We start from the raw sequence: 21,655 nt of genomic DNA, 5'->3' as shown, positions 1-21,655 counted from the left end.
TATCAATGTTTATAATCAGCAGCGGCATACCTTTTTCGCTCCAGAGACCAATAGCTTAGGCAAAGCAGTGCAGGTCATAATTAGACTCTGTGGATGAGGAACATCGCCACAGGTAAGAGGAAAATGTGTGCGCATTAAGATGTTCTTTTTTGTGACTTAGAGTTAAGTAAAATACTCGAATACAGGTTTTCTCAGTTTATTTAAATGTTTTTAGTATTTAGTTTCACGTTTTTTAAGTGCTTCTCTTTTCCACAGAGAATGATTATGAGAGAGACATTCCTCTGTCTTTTGCTCAGTCTCTTCATCACAGGTAAGGAGCAACTCTTACTTTTAAAGTTATGGGCTAAGTATTATTTTTTTCTTTAAATTTATGTTAACCTGTTCCCCAGGTTATTTCCCAATTTGTCATTTGTTTTTTTCTTTATTCCTTTAATTTAGTTTGCTTTGGCTCTGCCTGTGTCCCTGCTCAGTGTCTGATATGTAACTACACGGAAGAGACTGTGACAGGTAAACTCATGAACATCATAAACATCATGAATCAACTGAAACCTCCCTCTGTTAAAAGACTACATATGCCTTTTTATATAACAGTTGTAATACCTAAACATTGTCTGACATTAAGTACTGTGAGGTAAGTTGCAATGTAAAACTTACCTTCTTTCTGTCTGTGTTTAGAGTCTTGCCCACGCTGCTCTGCCGACTGCATCGATGGTAAGTGTCTTCTTTTTTCATTTGTTCACTTGTTGGTGAATCCACTGGTGTATTTGGTAAATGAGAAAGAGAGGGGTGTGGTAATACAATGATAAGGGGCCTACTTGAACATGGAAAACATAGAACGATTAAAGATAATCTATCGAGGATAGGGTAGAATGAATTACATGGATTTATTGATAAAAAATAGTTTTTATCAATACTTTAAAAGTGTCATGTATGCTCTATTGTTTGAATTTTCTAACCCTAATGTTTTCATACCTTGTCCTTTTTTACCAGTGTCTCTGGTGCATCCAGGCTGCAAAAAAGGTGACCAAAACTCACAGACTGACACATCTCTCCATCAGTGTTAGTCTCCGACCCTTGACTATTCACTCTGCCTTTCAGACTTTCCGGTTTCCATCAACAGCACTGGATCCAAGGTGCAGGAAGGCGACAACATCAATCTAACGTGCGTTCACGAGCTTCATAATGTGACTCTGATGTTTGGGTGGGAAAAGAATGGAGTGGAGCTCCCCGAAGGTCAAAATAAAATCCAGCTATTTATCAAGACTCTAAGGTCTGATCACAATGGCCTCTACTCCTGCTTTGTGAACAGCTCTTGTGGCTTTTTCAAGTCTTTACCATATACTCTCGATGTACCAAGTAAGTTATCGTCCCCCAGCTCAGTTTTAAAAAATACATTGATTATGTCTCCTTTGTTTTATTATGTGTGATTACTCATTAAACTTTCTTTCTTTCTTTCTTTCTTTCTTTCTTTCTTTCTTTCTTTGTATCTGTGACCTCAGACCAAGCTGATGTGCTCCTGATTATCTGTGGTGTTTCTGCTTTAGCCCTGGTTCTGCTGATGGGCATCATTATGAAATACAAACTGAAAAGAGACAACGGTATGAGCTATGTGATATTAGACAACACATGGAAACAATGAAGACATTTTCTTAAAGCACTTTTTTTCCAAATGAATTGTCATTAATATAAGTGAGATTAAATTGATCGCCATATTGGCAAATACGCTTATTTGGCTTTCTTGCAAAGAGTTCATAACAATTTCAGGGTGTGTAAAAAATGAGGCTTCAGCCAGCAATCAGTTCAATCAATCAATCAATCAATTTTTATTTGTATAGTGTCAATTCATAACAGGGAAACAAGACAATGCTCATCGTTATGTTTTCAAAAAGCAGGTAAAGGACCTTATTTATGGCTATATTACAAGAGCACAGCTTAATCTGTCAGCGTGGCAAGAAAAAAACTTCCGTTTAACAGGCAGAAATCTTCAGCAGACCTGGGCACATGACGGAATAGCCATCTGCTAAACTGTGCTGGGTTTGAAAATGGGATGGGGGAGATGGGATAAGATGCAGAAAGAAGGATAGGATAGGATGGGGGGGCGGGTGGTTGTTTGGGCAGGCCATCCTCATCAACAGTCCTGAGAAACCTAGGAGAGCTCAGGAGCTCCCAGAAAAAGGAGAGGTTAGTAACTTGAATATAAAGATAGTGACAAGCAGTAATAAGATATGAAAGCAGAGAGAGAGAGAGAGATAAGAGTTTAAGGTGCCAGTTCCCCCGGTAGTCTAGGCCTTTAGCAGCATAACTATGAGCCCTAACTATAAGATTTATCAAAAAGAAAAAGTTTTAAGTCTATTCTTAAAAGTACATAGTGTGTCAGCCTCCCAGACCCCGACTGGTAGACGATTCCAAAGGAGCGGTGCCTGATAGCTGAAGGCTCTACCTCCCATAGTACATTTAGAGACTGTAGGTACCTCCAGCAGGCCTGCATTCTGGGAGCGTAACGTTCTCAATGGGTAGTACGGTTCAATTAACTCTTTAAGATAAGATGGTGCCTGACCGTTTAGAGCTTTGTAGGTGAGAAGAAGGATTTTAAATTCTATTCCAGTTAGCTTAGCATAGCACAAAAAACAAATCCAGCCACAAGGTTAAAGCTTGCTGATTAACATTCCACATTGGATTTGTTTAATATGTACAAGAAATGCAGAGATAAATGGCTTGATAAATTTTTCTGAGGTTTTATGTCAGACTACTTCCTGGAGCAGTTGCTTATTAATCAGTGGTTCTTTCTGGACTAGACCTGCCCGTGCCAAGAAATAGACTTCGTCCAAAATCATTCACATTTTACTCAATGGTTGATTTTATTTACTGTCCACTATTTAATGTAAAGGTATTGAAATCTTAGTGGGTAAATGTATTGTTTGCTTTATAGTACAAAATTCCCTTCTGGAGAAAGCTAAAGTCTGGCTTGTACAACTTTATACCTTGTATGTTATCTTTTCACATATTTTTTTTCGGATAAAAAAATAAAACATGTAATGAGTACCTTAAGAGAGGCTGGTCGGAGAACTATATCTGTACTGAATTTAAATGTTTGTTATAGAAATAGAGATTGACTTGCCTCTGTGTATGTATCAAGTGTTATACTCTTACAAACCCAATTCTCCTCTTTTATCTTTGCAGCTCAACACAGAGAGAGGATGAAGCAGAGAGAACAGAATAATCAGGGCACCATACCAGCTCCATTGGCACCCTGAAAGTCCTAATCAAGAAACACTCGATCACATATAAAAATGATCATGTTGTGTTGTTGTTTGCTGTTGTAATTTTAAATATCTAAATAAAAGCCACATTTAACCCACATCTCCTAGGCTTCGTGTGTGTGATAAAATGAGTTCAAAAGTTATCGTTCAGCCAACTCCTGACCAGAGTGGATCCATTGTCTAACAGAGCATTCATGATGCCCCGCCCATTGACAACAACGCCTGTTCAGTTGAGAAAAGGAGCCTAGAAATTAATCCAAACACAGGACAGGCGTAGTCAAACTAATCCCACTGAATGCTCTGCTCAAAGGAAGGCACACCACAGACGACCCACACAGATCAGCTTTATAGCAGCTTGCATGTAATGGATACATGGCATGATAATGCCATCAACTGCTCTTACAGAGTGGGATACATGTGGGATTTGAGAGATGACTTATGAATGTAGAAATGATAAGTTCCCTGATTCTACAACACGATAATCCTCTGAAGTATATGTGTTAAGCTCTTTTGCTGCCTGTCCTCATGTTGCACTGAATGTGTTTGTTTCTCTGCATTATCAGTATTTCCCCCTCAACCATATACAGACAGCTGAACCTTTTTTCCCCCTGCATTTCTCCATTATTATATGTATGTATGAGTTTGTCAGGAAGGGCTGTCTCAGTTTCCTGCTACAGCAGGTGGCTAAGGGATAATCCAGGTAAAGCCACTGCAAAGTGGAGATGGAGGGATGGACAGACTAAGAGGAGGGGAGGGGTTGGTGTTGCCGTTGCATGGATGACAAGGGCTAATTCTGGCCTCCTAATCCCAGTCCTATCCACCCTCCCCCTCTTCCTGCTCGCTAACCTAACAGCGGCAATTGACGCCCAGGTAGACATTACTATCACATAGCACGTAACCCACCCAAGTTTACAGAGGCTGCTGAGCTCTTTTCTGAACAGCTAACCTGGGGGACCTGGATAGCTAACACACCTTTGTGAGCTTTATTGGAGAATGTAGCTGCTGCCCTCCAGCCAAGCCACAGGAAACGTGCCACCATGGGAGAAGCTCAAAAGGTAAGTGACCTGAGCAAGGTATACAGGGCTTATGAAATGTGGTCTTTTGGTAAATTGTGTGACTGCAAACGTGTGTTATATTTCATCTGTATGCAACTCATTTATGAGCAGAAGTTTATCTAAATTGCTAAACTTGTTAAACATTGTGAATATAATCATTATACATCTAAGTATAACCTCTCATTAACGTTTAATGTAAAGTTTATCACACTTAAACTCCAGTACCCATCACCTTGAATCAAACATTTAAAGTCACAGCGTCTTTTTTGTGAGCAGTGCAACAGTTTGTGGTTGTGCAACCTCGCTTCAGACTAATCACATTAAACAGAGCACCGTTATGTGAATGGAGCTCTGACACAACAGTGTTGAAGTTCTAAAGGAAGCGATGCATTCATGTGTTGCTGATGGGGGTGGGAGCTTTACAGTAGATTCAGAGAAAGAGGGCCCGAGAATGGCGGGTGGGTGGAGCAAGAAGGACACGCATGTGTACTGAACGGTGCTGTAAGTAAGGGGAGGCTTGACCTATAATCAGAACGAGGTCAGTGAGATCAGTGCAAAGGTGTAACAGCGTCTAAAATCTGTTTGACTTGTTATTTACCTCTGGTTACTATATTGGTTGCTGCAGAGTAATTTAAAGAAATATTACACTGAACACTATGTCGTCTAAAGCTCAGCTCCTTGCATGCTTTGAAGTCTCAACACTTTTAAATTGAAATATCCAATCTGTTATGATAATGGTTTGTAGGGACAAAAAGACAAGATACATATTCTAAAAAACAAAGGAACATTGCATTAGGGTGTTGGTTTAACGTGTCCCTCCACACCTCCCCTACATGCAGGGCTTGCTCTCTGTCATTGAGAAACTGAAGGGAACCACAGAGCAGGAGGTCAGGATAGTGCTGCTCGGGTTGGACAACGCTGGAAAGACCACCCTGTTAAAGAGCCTTGCCTCAGAGGATGTGAACACCATCACACCAACACAGGTGAGGGAATTACAGCACTCAGTCCCACATGCATCATAACCTTGAGAAAAAATCCCTCACTGTCAAAAATGATAAAGAATAAAACGCCAACTATATTTTGGCACGCTCGAGCATGATGTTTTTGTGTCCTTTTGATGTTCTAATGAATGCATCCTACAATGAACAACCAAGTCACTTCAGAACAAAATGTGCTGAAGTTCATCATGACGTCTATTAGGAAAAACAGCATCTGCCAAAAAATATGCTGTCAGAGTTTTTTTTTTTTTTTTTTCAACAAACAAGTTCCCACTGTTGAGAGAACAATCCAATTTGTCTGCTGTCAAAAAAATCTTTCTACAACAAAAAGAGCAACACTTGTTTGTGCTGACAGATTTCTCTTGTTAAATGTGACTTTTTAAACTATATTTTATAATTGTTGTGCAACTATAACACATCAAGAAAGGCAGGATTGAGGGTGGGGGGTTATCTAATCTTGTGAGACCAGCTAGGCCAACGCACACTTTAGCTCCAAGCAATGGGATTCATAAGACCTTTGCTTTTTTTTTTTAACACAATGTGAAATTTCATTATTTGGCTTACTGTACTCGTGCTTTACCCTCCAATGAGTGAGGTGATCAATTTCAGATGCCAAATCTGCCTTTGATATTAAATAAGCCTTCAGCAGGAGACAAACCATGGCTTTAAACTTCATGACCTTCCAGATATGCAAGCTTGCATCACATGTTCTTGAAAAAAAAAAACTACCACTGTGACAGCATTTTTTTATCCCCCATTTTATGATATGATTATCAAATTTCTAATGTGATTATATAACAAGAAGGGGGGCAAAAAGTGCTTCAAGGAAGTCTCCCAGTGTGAGAGTGCATGACCAGACCACATCACGGATACCGTCCATTATATCATAGCAATAGTCACCACACAGCTAAACCAGACTTGACACATGCATACACTGCTCTTGATCCTCCATGTCTTATCCGTAGATTTGCTCCTCAGCAGGCCCTCGGGATAAAGATGTTATACAACCTCACAAACTGAACCAAAAGGAGCTGTGTTATGAGAAAGAGCCGCAGATAATCACACTTATCACATCCTTATAAAACACCCAGAGCACATGTTCCTCTGCTGCTGATACATAACAAGGTGACAACACTGAGTGACCAAACAGTGATTCATCTAATACACACACCTCTGCTCTGGTACATTGCAGCTTAATTAATTACTTTATAATCATTTGATAGGCTTTCCAGGTGCTCCCTGTTGGAACTGTGTTTAAATGAATGTCCAACACACTGACTCCACCTTTGCGTTTAACATCAGGGCTTCAACATAAAGAGTGTCGCCTCCCATGGTATGAAACTCAATGTTTGGGACATTGGAGGACAGAGGAAGATCAGGCCCTTCTGGAAAAAGTACCTGGAAAACACAGACCTATTGGTGAGTGAATAAAACTTCATTAATATCAATACAAAATAAATGTTCTGTCTGGAGACATTTGCTTTACCGTCTGGTTGTCATCCCAGAGTTAACTTAAGACTTGACTGAATTGAAACAACAAACAAGGTGTTAATGTACAAGAAATAACCTTATTTGCACACAAAAACACCAACTGTATCCCAGTGAACAACCTTGTTTTGTAAAATAAAGATTATGTCTAATTCTATAAATAAATACTGACCGTTTAGCTGCTCTTTGGGAGCATCTATACAAAAAGACACCTTGAGGAATTTTACTAAACAAATGCAAAATGGCACATCTTTAAATCCAATAAATTTCTGTGTTTGTTTTTATTCCCACATGTTTGTTTGGACTTTCAGATCTATGTTATTGACAGTGCAGACAAGAAGCGGTTTGAGGAGACGGGACTGGTAAGTTTGATGCACCCATTAGTTCCTATTTGTAAATGTGGTTTGCTAAACTGAGATAAGGAAGCCATTTTTTGTCTATTTTTTTGGTCAATAACATCTCTATGTATGTGCAGGAACTGTCGGAGCTGATCGATGAGGAGAATCTTAAGGGAGTTCCTGTGCTCATCTTCGCCAACAAGCAGGACCTAGCCACTGCATCGCCAGCCAGTGAGATCGCTGAGGGACTCAACCTGCATACGTACCGTGACCGTGAGTGGCAGATTCAGGCCTGCTCAGCCGTGTCTGGGGAGGGAGTTCAGGTAAGACCTAGTTCCATTTTTGTTATATTGATTGCTTCTCAGAAGAAGCCCATTCAAGCCATATTTAAATGTTTCCTGCCACGAGGCTGCCCAATTTCTGAAACTAAGTCAGAGCTATATTAGTGTGGTTTATTGTTATCAAAATGTCTTAGACTTACTTAACTGAAGGTACTGACTCTTTCTGATCTTCAGATTCCCTGGACATCTTAGCAGAAGACGATAAAAAAAAAAAAAAAAAAAAAAAAACATATTAAAAGCATTGTTGATTTATCAGTTTAAGCTCAGGATTTTGAATGTATTTAAAGAAATAAAAAAGTACCGGAAATGTAAAAGTTAAAAAAAAAGGTCAGAAAATTGAGACTGAAGTCAGAAAAAAGCCACATTCTCCCATTGCTTTGACTATAGGAGTTAAACTCCACTTGACAAGGGAAAAGAAAAAAAATACATAGGTAGTAAAAAGTAGAGAGCACATTATGTCCTGAGCTCAAATTCAGAATTCTGAGAATAAGTAAATAAATCTGCATTTAAAACAAGAACTCAAAGAGATGTTTTACCTCAGGTGCTTATTATCTTCCATACATCTATGTAACACATCTGCACTCTTTCTTTTGTCGTTCCCCAACAGGATGGCATGAACTGGATTTGCAACAACATTGTGAACAAGAAGAAATGAAACCTCGTCCCAAACCAAAGCGATCAGAGTCAAACAGATATCCAGCGTCACAAAAGGGAACAAAATATAACGGACGGCTGAACATCAACACAGCACCTTCAAAGTTCCTGCTCCCCTGGAAGATTTGAATGATAATTCTGTTTTTACAATTCGTGTTATTTTTATGGATATTTTGCAAATTCAAAAGAGCTAGTTTTATTACGTGAATTAGACACAATGTATGTTTTTGGTCCCTCTGTCGCCCAGGGATCTTTGTCTGGTGAATTTGTCTGTTTTCTTTAAGTGGGAGAAAACCAAACTGAGTGTGTAGCCATGTAGACCTGATGGAAATTTTAAAAAACATAGGCAAATGTTCAGTGTGAGTGTAAAGTGTATGTTTTGAGATTTTTTGACATTAAAATAGTAATTTATGCTGTTTTTCTTCCATGTTTTGAAATGTACTAGCGTCTTAAGCAATAAAGTGTATCCATAAATGTATTAAAAAATAGACTAAAATATCCTATCATTTCGAGTGAAAAGTAATCAGCCAGTGAAAGACGAAAACATGTTAATGCAATATGCCGAAATTCTGTGAGTGCCAAGACAAACAATAACAAACTGATCCACTCCTGCCCAGCTGTCAACCTGCTTTATTTCCACCCCGCGGTCACAAGTACATAGTGAGCGACTCTTAGAAGCAAGAGTCAGAGAGGTCACAGTTATATACCCTCATGGAGGAATAAGATATCAAGTCTTCAAGGCTCAGCAGAACAAACAGTGCAGGAAATTAAACACCGAGAGGTTGACTAATTTGCAGCAGGGAGACTTTTCTTTCAAAATCTTTGTTTTGTATTTTAATGCTGGCACCATTGCATAGCAAGCAGTCCTGCTGCAATTTGTGTATCTGTTAGGGGTCCTTTCACGATGGTAGTTTGCCAAATGACACATTTAATATCCTGTGGTGAACACTCTGTTCTCCTTGCAGAAATACAAAGAGCCCCCTTTATGTCGTAAACGTTCACGTACAGTTCACTATTTTCGTGGATCTGAAGCAAAGATTTTTCACATTATTTATTTCTTGGGTCTGTCTCCCAAAATGGCTGTACTGTACCAATACAACAGTGGTCTGAAACCCCCGAGGCTTGAAGTCACAGTTGTATTTCTTGTGTGTTTCCTTTAATATGACTTTAAAGTCTTCTTGTCTGTCATTTTGGCTTTATATTTGAGTGGCTCTTTTGTATTGTCTGGACCTGTAATTAACCATCTGAAAGCACTCTAAAATCACATCAGCTTGCAGGCTTTGTTCACTGTCCTCCTCTACATAAAATTATGCTAATGAATATTTTTCCTTTCCCCTTATCTGGTATTTATGAGTTCTTTAAAAAATATATGGGAGGGGGGGGGCAGCTTATTGGGCTTCTTTGCTGACAGTAATTACAAAATGAATATTGAGTCATCTCCATGGCAACTAAATTTGGTGCAAGTCCAAAAAAACATTTTTGAGGCATCAACTCCTGTTGAGAGAGCACAGCAGGGGGTGTGGGACCAATTACAAGTGCTGCTAAAGGATTATTATGGCTGTTTGAAAAAGAAGACGGTACAGGAGCTTGGCTGGCCAAGGGAAGCTTTTATATGTTTTTTGAAGCATGTTATTCAATGCTGCTTCTTTTACCAACAGGTGGCAGTGTTAGAAAACCTTTTGAGGACGCTCTGCTCTTTACAAATAGGTGGTCTGAGACACTTGAGTTTAATGAAACCTGTAGGTAATAGTATAATTGATTGACTGTAGTGATGTGTACTAGCAATAGGTCTTGACATTTCTCATGTTGTTTCCATACAAGTGTTTTTCCCTATCATCTAATTTTGTAAACTTTAAAAAAAAAAAACAGTCTTTATTCTTAAGGTGAACAGATAATAATAATAACAGCTTTAAGAATAATTATAAATTGTATTTGGAGCACACTTTTTATTTAAAACCAATGTGAGCACTACCCTGTTAGTGGCTCTTCAGCAGGAGTTGCCATGGGAACACTGCATGTGATCCGTGGTCGACCATCCACCTCTTTACTCTCGTCCAGCCCTCCGGCTCTTGTCCTCCATTTCTTTCATTTCCCCCAAAGCTGTGCTCATCAAAAGAAAGCAAGGAGGCTGGATCACAATACCACAAAGAAATACTCCAGGTAAGAACAATACATCTGTGTTTAATTCACTGTAAATCTATAATGAAATCTTGGTTTAAAATATATGAAAGTGATGATGCCTCAATAAATAACCTAAATGAGGTTAAATATGTGACACATGGTTATTGATGTAATGTGTTGATCGTTTGACTTGAATACAAATTCCTTATTTTTATATTCCACTTTATATTTATATTTACTTGTTTTGCCTTTGACTCCACCAGTCTAATAATCACTACTGTGTCTTGTGTTTTTTTTATTATCTGTGCATGTGTTGATCCTGAGCTACGTTTGTCCTTAAAGCGTCAACGAAGAATTCCAAAGAAACTGAGGACCCACATCCTCCCATCATGACTGAAGTCACCCAATTGGCCTCCTTTAAGCCACAGTTACCCACAAGGAATCCTTCAAACAGTTTTAAAGCTACCTCGATGACCTTAAAACTCCTGACTGCCACCAATAAGCAGGTCCCATGGGAGGAGGTGCAGTTGCAAGTTCACACCATCCTGATTGTGGTCATTTTTTGTGTTGTTTGCCTCCTGCTCCTACTTGCCTTTTTCTACGCCTTCTGCCTCCATTGCTCCATCAGTTCATCGCCTAAAGACTCACACGTAGCCAACAGAGGCAGCTTAGAGCGTGAGGACGCCACCTACAGGCGCAGTTCATCTGAAAACCAGTCTGTGGGAAATGTTGTCTAACTTGGCCATGGGACTATGACAACTGAAATTAAACACATTTAATTTATTTGTGGTAAAGCCTATGTGTTGAAGCATTATTAGCCTTCTACCCAGCTAATTAGCTCAGAAAAAAGCATTTTAGTTATTTGTTGACGCACCTGGAATACAGTCTTCCATTTATCATACAATCCTTGCTAACAAACCCACAATGTACCAACCAATATCGTAGCATGTATAAGTAGCATGCTTAACTCAACAGCTGGCTTGTTAGCCTCTTTTTCTAAATATTAGACGCATTCTTAATATAAACCTGAATGTACAGATTAGTTGCAGTAGGCAAAATGCTAATGATTATAACAAACAGTTACAATTTAGATAACCTAAATGTTTCTCCTTTCTTACTTGACATTTTTACTTCATTTTGTTCAAACAATTAGTTTTAATGTTGGCCCCACTGGGACACATGTTTTTGTTTTTCACTTGTCAATCCCATGTCAATCATCCAAGCTGAAATACCAAGTAAAAAATGATTGTGTTCAAGGTTTCAAGGAATTCTGTTGTGTTTAGGTAATATGGTAATGCATGAGTAGATGCAACGTGACCACACACTGACAGATAAATTATAAACCATATCCATGGAGCATTGGGTTCAATAACATAGATACATGTATGCATTTATGTAAATGTGAGTCTGAATGCAAATGCCTTTGAGTGACAGGACAAACAGTAACTAATGGATCTTCAAGCGGCTCAGCAGTCACCTTGCTTTATTTTCTCTGAGCTGACAAGCGTTTACATTGTGCAGGGCTGTGTGTACGACAAGGCTGATAGAGAACAATGAAGTCAGACATGCAAGCTGAAGAGGAGAGGAGGGACAGGGGAGGGGCTTCAGAGAAGGATGAAGCAAGATGTCAGATCACATGTTGCAGCAGATTGAAAGAGAACATGAAATGACTGAGCTCATGTCCAGCTGAACCACATGGCCATGAACATTTTTTGTTTCTAAACAAAAGGTAAATACCAGTAGCAGAGTTTTCATTCATTCTGCTTTCTGTTTGACTGTGTTGATATTTTGAATAGTGTGTCATCTCTCATAGGGCCCTTTTGCAAGTTTTCAAACTCATCAAGTGTAAAGTTAAAAGCAACTGTTATGATATATTTTTGTATTGTCAGAGCTAAATGAGCACTGGTGATTTGGCAGTGCAGTAAAAAACTAGCTTGGCATCGCCTGATGATTTTTCAAATGCAAATTAGTCTTGAACCTCTGAGTTTAATTATCTAAGAGAATTATCAGCAAACCCAATCCAGAATGCTTCTGGACTAAACAACCAATTAATCCAGTTAAATATGATGGTATGTAGCACTAGGCTGCTAGACTAGGTAGCTGGTTGAAACATCCAAATAATATGGCTTCTACCTCCACATATTACAAATACAAACATGTTTGGCATGACGGGATTTAGAACCAACCTACGCATTCTATTTTTAAGGTAACTTTTTCCCATTATGCAGATTGTTATAAAACTTAAGAAATAAAGTAGCATATTCAGAGAGTCCTGAATCCAAATTTAAATTTACCCCATATTTGACAGCTGTGACTGACCTCCCAGTCATCTATTATTACTATCATGGTTGAGGAGCCACTAGAAGCCTTACTAACTAGTTAAAGTACACACTAACACATAGGTGAAGTTTTCAAAGGTGTTTAACAAATGAACTTCCCCAAAAAGGCAAAATAACATTAAAAATGATCTCTATATGGAATACCATTCAATGCTTTAAGTGTCCGTATTAGGATCGCATTAGAAACAGTAATTTGATCAGGTCACATTTATGACAAGGTGCACATAGTACTCTTGGAGCTGTGTGAGTCACAGGAGCTGCTTCGGGACTCTATGATGGAGTCTCTGCCATCAGAATCAGGTGAGTCCATTTCCAGATGAGAGTCCTGCAGACCGTCATGCAATGCATCCTTAAAGTGGGACTGAAGAAGAAGCAGCTCATTAATTCACTCTGATTTCGAAACAACAAATGCAAAAATAGCACGAGCAGCTAAAAATAACCCTTGCAAGGGAGTCAAAAGGATTATAAGAATAAGAAGTTGTTCAATTATTTTAATAGAGTCTTTGAAAGTTACAAAAAACACTTGCACTCAAAATTCCCCCTCACCTTATGAACCGACATCTCCTCCACACGGCACTCTTCCATCGACTCCTCCAGAGAATGGCCAGATATCTCCATCTTAATACGATGAGAGTGAATAGCCTTGACATCATCCTCATCCTCGCCTGCAACCAGTGGGAAAACCTTGGAGCAAAGACAGAAGTAGAGTCATGGAATCAGAGATGATCATGACGGTGGCTATGAAGCAAATGAGTGCGTAAACCATTCAAGCATGTCTTTGAGTTAAATTTTTACCAGTTCCTCCTTGTCCCTTGTCTCCTCTGGGCTTGTGATGTTTGCCTTGCTGATGGCCTTGCTTATTGTCTGAGTCTCAAACTGGGGACACGCTGCCTGAGCATTACCATCTTTGTCCCTCTTCCCTTTCAGCCAGTAGGTCTCAATTTCAACATTACCCTTAAAATAATGGGAGAGAAGAGAACAGGACAGTAAAAACATTGAAAAAATACACTCATGGGACAATGTCTATATATATATATATATATATATATATATATGGTTGGCTCTGTTATTGTAGAAACATGCTTCTCACACACACAGGCTTGAATCACACACATGTACAAACAGGATCTGCAGACATGCATTTATGTGATAAGAATGCTTTCCTACAAGCGCCCCCTGAGCTGGTGGGGGTTCAGTGCCTTGCTCAAGGGCACCTTGGCAGTGCTCGAGAAGTGGTCTGGCAACCTCTCCAGCTACCAGACCAACATCCGTATCAGGACCAAAGTCCCTACAGACTGAGCTAATGCCGCCACAATGCAAAGTAAGTCAAGCTTGCCTTCTTGAAATTGTCACTTGTGGTCAGCTGTCTCAGAAAGTGAATGTTCAGGTTCAAAATCAAACTGGGTGATAAAAGAAGTTGGCAGATCAACTAGGGGTACCCACTCTAAATACTAAAGTGTAAAGTAAATGATTATAATGTCTCATTGTAAGTCTCCAATTACCAACATGTTTGGTTTCAAGTAGATTGTATATCATGAGGCTTTGAGGCAGATTGTACTGAACACAGCCACTCTCCCTTCTACTCACATTATTTTATAGGAAAGCATTATTATTTCATTATATTGAAGTGGAACAGTGAATGCAATTAGAATTGAGGGTGTTGTTGCTGTGGTTACAGTTTTGACTCCTAACCTTGATGGTAATAATGCCCCTTCTTTCAAAAATAAAGTGGCTCCCTTTCAGGTGCTCATAGGTGGCACTGCTGAGCTGGATGTGCATCTCCTGAATGAGACAAAGAAGAACAAGATAGTTAAAAAAAAAATCATACAAACTTTCCCTTTTGTCATAATAAAGTTAACTGAACTGATTAATCCACTTTGCTACATGTCAGTCTTTCACTTCTCTTCTCCACCGACCTTTCCATTGCTCTCCATGGCAGATGCAGTGTGGACTGTGTCACCGTGCAGACCATAACGGGGCATCTTATGTCCCACCACACCTGCCACAACCATCCCAGAGTGGATCCCTGCAACCACATCGAGTTAGAAGACTTAAAAAAAGAAAGACGACACAATCACACAGATAAGACAACACACGTTCTACCCACCAACACGAATCTGTATGTTATTGCCATTTGAGGGGTCCTTCAGGTGGTCTATGGAGCGCACCATGTCTAGGGCCATGTCACAGATGTTATGAGCGTGATATTTTGTCTTCTCTGGAGCCCCAGCTACGACCATGTAGGCATCTCCAATAGTCTCAACCTAGATTTAAATAAGAAGACAGGAACAGCAGCTTTAATGCAGCATGAATAACACATATTAAGCAGATGGTAAGTACACACAAACCTTGAAGACGCGGTGCTTCTCGCTGAGCGTGTCAAACAGCGTGTACATGGTGTTGAGCATGGAGACCACCTGCATTGGAGTGATGTGGCTGCAAATGCGAGTAAATCCCACCACATCACTGAAAAGAATGGTCACATCTGGGAACACCTGGGGAAAAAGAGATGAGAGAGGTGATGAGCCGGCAGGCACTCACACACAGGAGAGAGAGGCAGGCATTCATTATGCAGCCACTCTTAAACCACTCCTAATGACAACGAATTTAACGATAGCCTCAAATAGTCTTCCTACAAAAGTCATTAGAAGTCAGGGGATTGATGTGTGTGTATGTGTCTTTGGCTTCTTCCTAAAAGATCATGTAAATGTTTTTGTGGTTTAAAAAAAACCAAACACATATGATGTGTCTTTAAACTGTAAATCTATCATGTGTCTCATGTAGCTAAAGATCAACTTAGCTTAGCATGAAGACAAGAAATTATGGGAACAGCTAGCTTGTCTTTGTCAAAAACATTACACATAATCTTATTATCTGCCCATATAGAGCTTCCGAATAATACAACCTATTACTCTGTGCATGTTAAATGTAATTTTTGTTATTAGTATCAGTGCTTGTCTAGTTACCTTTGAACAAAAGCAGGGTATCTGTTTCCCTCTTCTTCCAGTTTATGTGCTAAACTAAGCTAACCAGAGCTGAAGCTTCGTATTGACAGTATGTGAAGCCATGGGAGCAAAACTGTGTTTCAAAGAACAGCCAGTGTCTCCTTTCGAGTTTTTATTAGCACACTCGTCAATTCTGACCTCACAAGTGTTTACAGCTGGCTCTCCTTTGCGAAGCCTCTTGGCCACTGGCTTGGGAATCATCCTGTAAAGAAGATCATCGGTCTTCTTCATCTCATAGTCCAACATCTTCATACTCTCCTCCAGCTTACTGGACTTCTTCTGCTCCTGTACTCACAAATGTGTCAATCAACAGAATAGTCATCATGCTCGTTTGTTTCATTACATCTCATGTCTGCAGAGGGTGAATGAGCATGTGCCAAAAGTAAGTCTTCAGAGCAACTTAGCCAGTGAAGGTGAACAGGTGAGTTGATCACACAATAAAAAAAAAAAAGCAGATGCATGCGAGTCAACCTGTATGAGAGCTCTCTTCAGCTCCTCTGACTGCTGGGTGCCTGCCAGCACCAAGTCTCTGCTGGAGTCGTGCATGCTCAGATCATTGATGTACAAGCCCGTCTTAAACATAGCACTCAGACTTTCCATCCTACAAACACACACACACACACACACACACACACACCGATACAGACATGCACATACAGACAAGAGCATTACAAAATGATAACAAATAAAAACAATAATAACACTATGCACTCAACCAATTACTCAACCAATTACAATTACAGAACCTTTTTAGAAACATTAGCCTCTTCTTATTTGCTACGGAATAAATAATGTCAGCTGTGTGATATGACATTTAACATTTCGGTGGTTTTGTCAATACAGGTATAAAAGCATTAACTTGGGAAACAAAATGTTTCAGAAAGAGGAGGAAGATGTTTTGGTAATGTACTCAGCAGAAAACACTCTCAGTTGCAAATGGGTTCCCATTAGGCTCACAAGAGCTGCACTGTCTGATTACAAGCTAATTAGCACCTCATTTCATGCATGGAAAGTGCTGTAAGAATGGGCCCCTGATTTGATTCCCTGCCCAGTCTTTTATTTCCTGCCTCGTAATTTAGTTTAGCTCTCGCCGCTTTTAAGAATGTTTTACTTTTCTACTGCAGCTTTTTAATAAAGATCTGTGAGTGTGTGTGTGTGTGTGTGTGTGTGTGTGTGTGTGTGTGTGTGTGTGTGTGTGTGTGTGTGCGTGCTTGCGTGTGTGCCTTACACAGGGGTTCCCAAGAAGATGATGGACTCCCACTCTGGCATGTATCTCATCTGTCCTTTTAGTTTTAGGCAGCGGCTCCCGTCACCCCAGCTCTCCATGGCATTAGCGCTGTTACCGTCTAAAATAAGAGCGTGATGAATGCAAGCAAAAAAACATTAAGAGCAGTGTTTGAGATTGCAAACTAAAAATATTAATTCTGTATAGTTTAAATTGTCATTACTTGGAGTCATGCACATTACGCCAAGATAAAAATGAGTGACAAGTTCTGCTTTTGACTTAAGTTTTCATACAATTAGAACAAAAGAGATTAAAAAAACAATTTGTTAGCTATTATAATAGAGTCATTACTCTTTTTATATATCACTTTTCCAAAATTACTTTACAATGTACTGTACAGAGGGGCTCAGCTAACCAACTTCTGACTTAACTTCATGGTTAACTTTCATAACATACAGTTATGAAAGTGTTCTCTCAATAAGCTCTCAATAACCCAACAACTCGATTTCAATCCAAGTATTTAAGTGTATGTCTGAAAAGAAACGATACCTGTAATTCTATCATATTACTTTTAATAATAAAGTATTTAATAGGTTTTATCTGCCATATTAGCCAATTCAATTACTGTGCTCGGGTTATGCAATGTGTCGTTTGTAGAAAATAGAGCGTTTGAGACCTTTGTAATCATCTCCAATGATTGACTGGAAAGCCATGAGCTCCACGTCTACATCAGCGGAGCGGTTGGCATTTTCATAGTCAGAATCTGTGGAAAAACATGGTAAACCATACGAGCCATAAACATTCACCTTCAACCTGTGAACCAGGACAGGGATCAATTACAATAAATGACATTGTGAAATACAACAATTACATTTCTGCAACTGCAAGACTTCCTTATGACATAACTTATTTCATCAACATATTCAAGGGATAATGTAAAAGATGAGCTCTTGTAGGCCTACATGTACATGCATCGTTTGATGGCTTTTCTTTGTAATGAAATTGAAAGTGTGTTTTCCAACTGACTGTAGAGAAATTGATCTAACAAGAAGCCAGCAAGTCTTTGCACACCAGAAACACACCCCTGCGAGTGTTTGCATGGCTCCCACTCTTACTCTGGACTCGGTTGTGAAGGTTCCTCTCTCTCTTCACAGGCTCCTTAGACATGATCTCAAACAGGTTATTGGGGTGGGAAATGATCTGGGAACAGATGAATAAAACATGCTGTGTTGTTAATTGCACAATTGTGTTTTATTACTGGAGCTAAATTGGTTGTAGGCATCAAAGTGGTCCCTATCTAATATGGAGACAGGTGAAGCTTTTGTCTTACCATGTTCCATGTAAACTCCACTAGGGGGCGAGCCAGCAGGAAGGCATCATTGATCTTCTTTCCATCCAGATCAGGAAACACTGTGGCCAGTCCAGAGCCAACATTATGCACCACCATGTCCTCAAAAATCAGAGGATCACAGTTACAGTTGTCCAAGCCTTCTTTGCCTTTATTTTCAGTCCTTTGTAGATTTAAGGCTATAAGAGATTACCTGTCTGAAGACAATGTTGAAGGGGAAGACCTCAAAGAAGAAGTCTGAGGTAATCGGCAGAATCTCCTGCTCTTCCTCATCCTCTTTCATGATGTAGCGGTAGGCTGAGTTGTCAAAGTTCAGTCTGCACAGACATACCAATTTTGTTTCTCACATTTTTTAAGTAATATCTATACTGTTGTGCAGGAATATACAGATCCTTCACTGGGAAAGCAGCAAGTGAAACTGATTCACCAAATAGCAACTATCATGACATTTTACTTAACTTAATGTAAAGACAAGTATTCATTTGATGGTGAGCAAAGGCGAAACTAGTGCTTACTCAAATTAAAACTGACACATTTTTTGTTTCTGCCTCCAGGCCTCAACTTACCTTTGAGACCCTCTGAGAAGTCGAAAAGATAAATGTTGCTTTAGTTGAATTCCCGATTCATCAACACCTCTCAACTATTTTTGGGGTCATTGTACGGAGCAACATGCAAAATGGTTTACAAGCACTGGTTGTTGAAGTCTGAGGAAGCGTCACCTATCAATAAATCCTAGACACGCGACGGGAGCGACTTGGTTTGCTTTTCTTGACTAATTCATGTTTTATTAGGTATCAGCTGCTGCAACATTAACATAGAGGGGAGAATACAGTAACTGTGTCTCAAATGCAGAAAGACAAAGAGTACGCATAAACTCAAGATTGTAGAGTACCTGAGTAAAAGAGCCTGGTGTATGTCTGTGTGTATACCTCATGGTTACGTGGGAGTAGTCTCCGACCATTTGCTCAGACAGCACTTCCACATGGATGTCAGTATCATAGAACTGTTTCCCCATCTGCCTCAGCTGACCCATGGCATAGTGCAGGTAGCCTTTGCGCTTACTTCTGCATGTCACAACAGAGACAACGTTCAGTATCAGTCAGAGGAGTTGAATCAAACATCTTTTATCTGTGATGGCTGATCCTCTATCTCCTCATCCTGCTGACCTGTAGTGCAGGGTCACTCCTGTGGCAGACTCTTCCTGGCAGAAGAAAGTTGGAGGCTGCACCTTGGGGTAGCTGAAGCGCAGGTACTCGTGCAGATTATCAAGACCATTAACAAAGTCACGCACATGACGGCCCAGCACCTGAAATTAGAGACAACGTGTGACATAAAGATGATGTCTTTAGTAACCTTTTCATTATTTAGCATTTTTTTGTTTTTTTAGGCCAAAGGTCTTGAAATAAGGAATAGTAATCAATAAAAGTGACTTCATATCATGATATCATTAGCTGCACTTTACTGATTTGATTTTTGTCAAACCTTGAGTCATGTAACTTTATGAAAGTAGCATAGTGAATTGCTTTTAGCCAATTAAAAAAAATCCATAATTTTCCCTTCTACTCTGTCTTTAAATAAGGTATTAACATCAGAGTATTTACTCCATTAAGCCACAATTTAACCAGTTTTACTTTTGAAATATGACTCTGAAGAAACATTAAAACATTAAAAGCAAAAGAAATACAGAATAACTGGAAAGAAAGGGACTAAAACTTTGGTTATTTCTCTAAATTGGCTTGTTTTAGTACATGCAATCTTCAAACGATCTCTTTCTTTTTAAGATGTGCAAAACCTAAGAGACTGATGTGACGTGCCCTAATTTACTAAGTTATATTTATATGAACTACATAATGATTTTTCAGTATCTTACATTTACAAACAAACTGTCTATTTTTTGGGATTCAATAACGCTCTCAAATATTTTTAAAATGGAGTTTAGCTAGTAAATGTCAACCGAAAAATAAGACAAATTACACAAATAAGACTGAATAAAAAGAATAAAAATGAAATCCTGAAACGGCAGTTTTAAACATACAACATTCATTGGGTGTTTTATAATTCTCTCACACACCTACCAAATGGCAAAAGCGTATTGAATCTGAGATCTTTTTCACCTTCAAAATCCTGTCATAGCCGTATTTCCCCACAAAGCCCAAGAAGTAGACGCCCCAGGAGTTCATCAGCTCATTGTAGGGTGTGCCTGTCACTCCGCTGGCTGCCTTTGCAATGCGAGGGATCACACTCTCACTATACACCTGCAGACACGCATAGGATTTATCATCGGAGAGAAAGATATATGTTTTGACATCAATAGTCGGAAGCCTCAGAGCAGATAGAGTTACAAAAATACAAACAGAATTATATTGTTCATTTCAGATGTACAGACAGTACCTGGTGGGTAACAAAGGAGTGTAACCTGACGTCTGCTCTCTCTCTGACCAGCTTCCACACGTCATCCCCATAGGACTCTTTAATGAAGTCATGCAGACTCTCACACAGCAGCCCGTACATTGTGTCTCTCTAGTTTGAAGCTCAGTCTGAGCACTTTCAAGGCAGCTCTCCAACTGATTGACTTCAAACAGTCCTCCCAAAGGTACCTGCAAGGGAAAATGAAAAAAAAAAAAGTTCAGACAGATGACTTTTTCAGACCTGCAATCTGAATTTTAATGCATTTAGCTTTGAGGGTGAAGCTATAAAAAGCCATATGTCGTACTGCTGCCTTTGTTTCTCCCTCGCTTTCTGAGCTAACCTGTGGAGCTTTGCACCTTCTGAGAAAAGCCAGCCCAATAAAGTTTCATCTGAAAGCCAACAGGGCTCATGCTTTTAAAGGTGCCCTAAATGCACAGACTCTTGAGTCTGAATGGGCCTGTATTGTTCCAGTGTCAGCACCTGGTGGCTGTGCCCCTCTCTCTATGTGACATGAACACACTGTGGAAGCCGCCTTTCAAACACAGGTGACACCTGTCAAGAGAATTCATCCTCTTTTCAGTATCATTATTTTTTAAGTCAAATACTGTTTGAAAACCTTGAATAACCAAGAGACACTATCATGAATTAATGATATCAGTGATGAACTGTAAAAAGCCTTAGGTTTAATAAGCTTGTATTTAACAGATTGATGATGCAAATGCTCTGCTTAATACAGTGCCGTACAAATTATTACATTATATTGTTATATTATGCCGTATTATTATTAAATGAAGTTGCACAATTTTCTGTTTTATGCCAAATATGTCTTAAATCCTTAATACAAAGACTTTCAAGCAAAATCCTGAGCAACTCTTATACTTAGATGTGTGTCTGTGGTTTATTATTTTTAGACTTAGGATGACTCCACGTTTCCTTTCACAGCCCTGGAGGCTTCCTACCAGGAGAAAGTGGCATAGCAGAGCAGAGCAGGAGGGAAATCGATATCCAATCTCAACAGGGATAAGGAAAATGTGTTTCTTCCCTTCAGGCTCCTCCTGTGCTCAATGAATCAAT

The 21,655-nt window shown here is 39.4% G+C and overlaps 3 protein-coding genes and 1 long non-coding RNA gene across 5 annotated transcripts; 3 read left to right on the top strand and 1 right to left on the bottom strand.

The window, feature by feature from the left end:
- The first annotated feature begins 58 nt into the window (after positions 1 to 58).
- On the top strand, positions 59 to 507 carry LOC306829650. Its single transcript, XR_013779886.1, has 3 exons — positions 59 to 112; positions 256 to 310; positions 439 to 507. It is a non-coding gene; the product is annotated as an uncharacterized lncRNA (long non-coding RNA).
- A 488-nt stretch (positions 508 to 995) lies between these two features.
- LOC306829835 (uncharacterized protein) lies at positions 996 to 3,337 on the top strand. The gene is made up of 4 exons (XM_079353002.1): positions 996 to 1,020; positions 1,099 to 1,356; positions 1,500 to 1,598; positions 3,181 to 3,337. The coding sequence occupies exons 2-4, from the start codon at positions 1,194 to 1,196 to the stop codon at positions 3,252 to 3,254; spliced, it is 336 nt and encodes a 111-aa protein (XP_079209128.1). The 5' UTR covers positions 996 to 1,020; positions 1,099 to 1,193; the 3' UTR covers positions 3,255 to 3,337.
- Positions 3,338 to 4,104: 767 nt separating this feature from the next.
- arl3l1 (ADP ribosylation factor like GTPase 3, like 1) lies at positions 4,105 to 8,630 on the top strand. Its single transcript, XM_079352798.1, has 6 exons — positions 4,105 to 4,315; positions 5,155 to 5,298; positions 6,616 to 6,732; positions 7,113 to 7,163; positions 7,277 to 7,462; positions 8,088 to 8,630. Exons 1-6 carry the CDS (start codon positions 4,298 to 4,300, stop codon positions 8,133 to 8,135), a joined length of 564 nt encoding a protein of 187 aa, XP_079208924.1. The 5' UTR covers positions 4,105 to 4,297; the 3' UTR covers positions 8,136 to 8,630.
- Positions 8,631 to 12,140: 3,510 nt separating this feature from the next.
- Positions 12,141 to 20,964, bottom strand: LOC306829302 (soluble guanylate cyclase 88E-like). 2 transcript variants are annotated; one of them, XM_079352296.1, is made up of 19 exons: positions 20,886 to 20,964; positions 20,564 to 20,769; positions 20,287 to 20,427; positions 19,339 to 19,478; positions 19,102 to 19,236; positions 18,366 to 18,489; positions 18,155 to 18,274; positions 17,907 to 18,024; positions 17,501 to 17,587; positions 16,828 to 16,945; positions 16,071 to 16,200; positions 15,738 to 15,884; positions 14,943 to 15,089; positions 14,702 to 14,858; positions 14,511 to 14,620; positions 14,287 to 14,376; positions 13,390 to 13,548; positions 13,141 to 13,278; positions 12,141 to 12,955 (listed from the first exon to the last, which is right to left on the bottom strand). In XM_079352296.1, exons 2-19 carry the CDS (start codon positions 20,681 to 20,683, stop codon positions 12,803 to 12,805), a joined length of 2,334 nt encoding a protein of 777 aa, XP_079208422.1. In that variant the 5' UTR covers positions 20,684 to 20,769; positions 20,886 to 20,964; the 3' UTR covers positions 12,141 to 12,802. The 2 variants fall into 2 exon arrangements, with proteins under 2 accessions (XP_079208422.1, XP_079208423.1); XM_079352297.1 differs by having other exon boundaries at positions 17,940 to 18,024.
- Positions 20,965 to 21,655: the final 691 nt, after the last annotated feature.

The sequence above is a fragment of the Symphodus melops genome, assembly GCF_947650265.1.
Source record: "Symphodus melops genome assembly, chromosome: 9".
Lineage (NCBI taxonomy): Eukaryota > Metazoa > Chordata > Actinopteri > Labriformes > Labridae > Symphodus > Symphodus melops.
The sequence above is the reverse complement of the archived record's forward strand: the minus strand, read 5'-3'. Positions and strand labels throughout refer to the sequence as shown.

Excerpts from the sequence above, each read along its gene's own strand:
- LOC306829835 (XM_079353002.1), top strand. The coding sequence starts at position 1,194 with ATGTTTGGGTGGGAAAAGAATGGAGTGGAGCTCCCCGAAGGTCAAAAT. Across the intron at positions 1,357-1,499 it reads ATATACTCTCGATGTACCAA|ACCAAGCTGATGTGCTCCTG; the intron begins GTAAGTTATCGT and ends CTGTGACCTCAG. Across the intron at positions 1,599-3,180 it reads CAAACTGAAAAGAGACAACG|CTCAACACAGAGAGAGGATG; the intron begins GTATGAGCTATG and ends TTATCTTTGCAG.
- arl3l1 (XM_079352798.1), top strand. Across the intron at positions 6,733-7,112 it reads TGGAAAACACAGACCTATTG|ATCTATGTTATTGACAGTGC; the intron begins GTGAGTGAATAA and ends TTGGACTTTCAG. Across the intron at positions 7,164-7,276 it reads GGTTTGAGGAGACGGGACTG|GAACTGTCGGAGCTGATCGA; the intron begins GTAAGTTTGATG and ends ATGTATGTGCAG.
- LOC306829302 (XM_079352296.1), bottom strand. The coding sequence starts at position 20,683 with ATGTACGGGCTGCTGTGTGAGAGTCTGCATGACTTCATTAAAGAGTCC. Across the intron at positions 20,428-20,563 it reads ACTCCTTTGTTACCCACCAG|GTGTATAGTGAGAGTGTGAT; the intron begins GTACTGTCTGTA and ends GCGTGTCTGCAG. Across the intron at positions 19,479-20,286 it reads GCTATGACAGGATTTTGAAG|GTGCTGGGCCGTCATGTGCG; the intron begins GTGAAAAAGATC and ends CTCTAATTTCAG.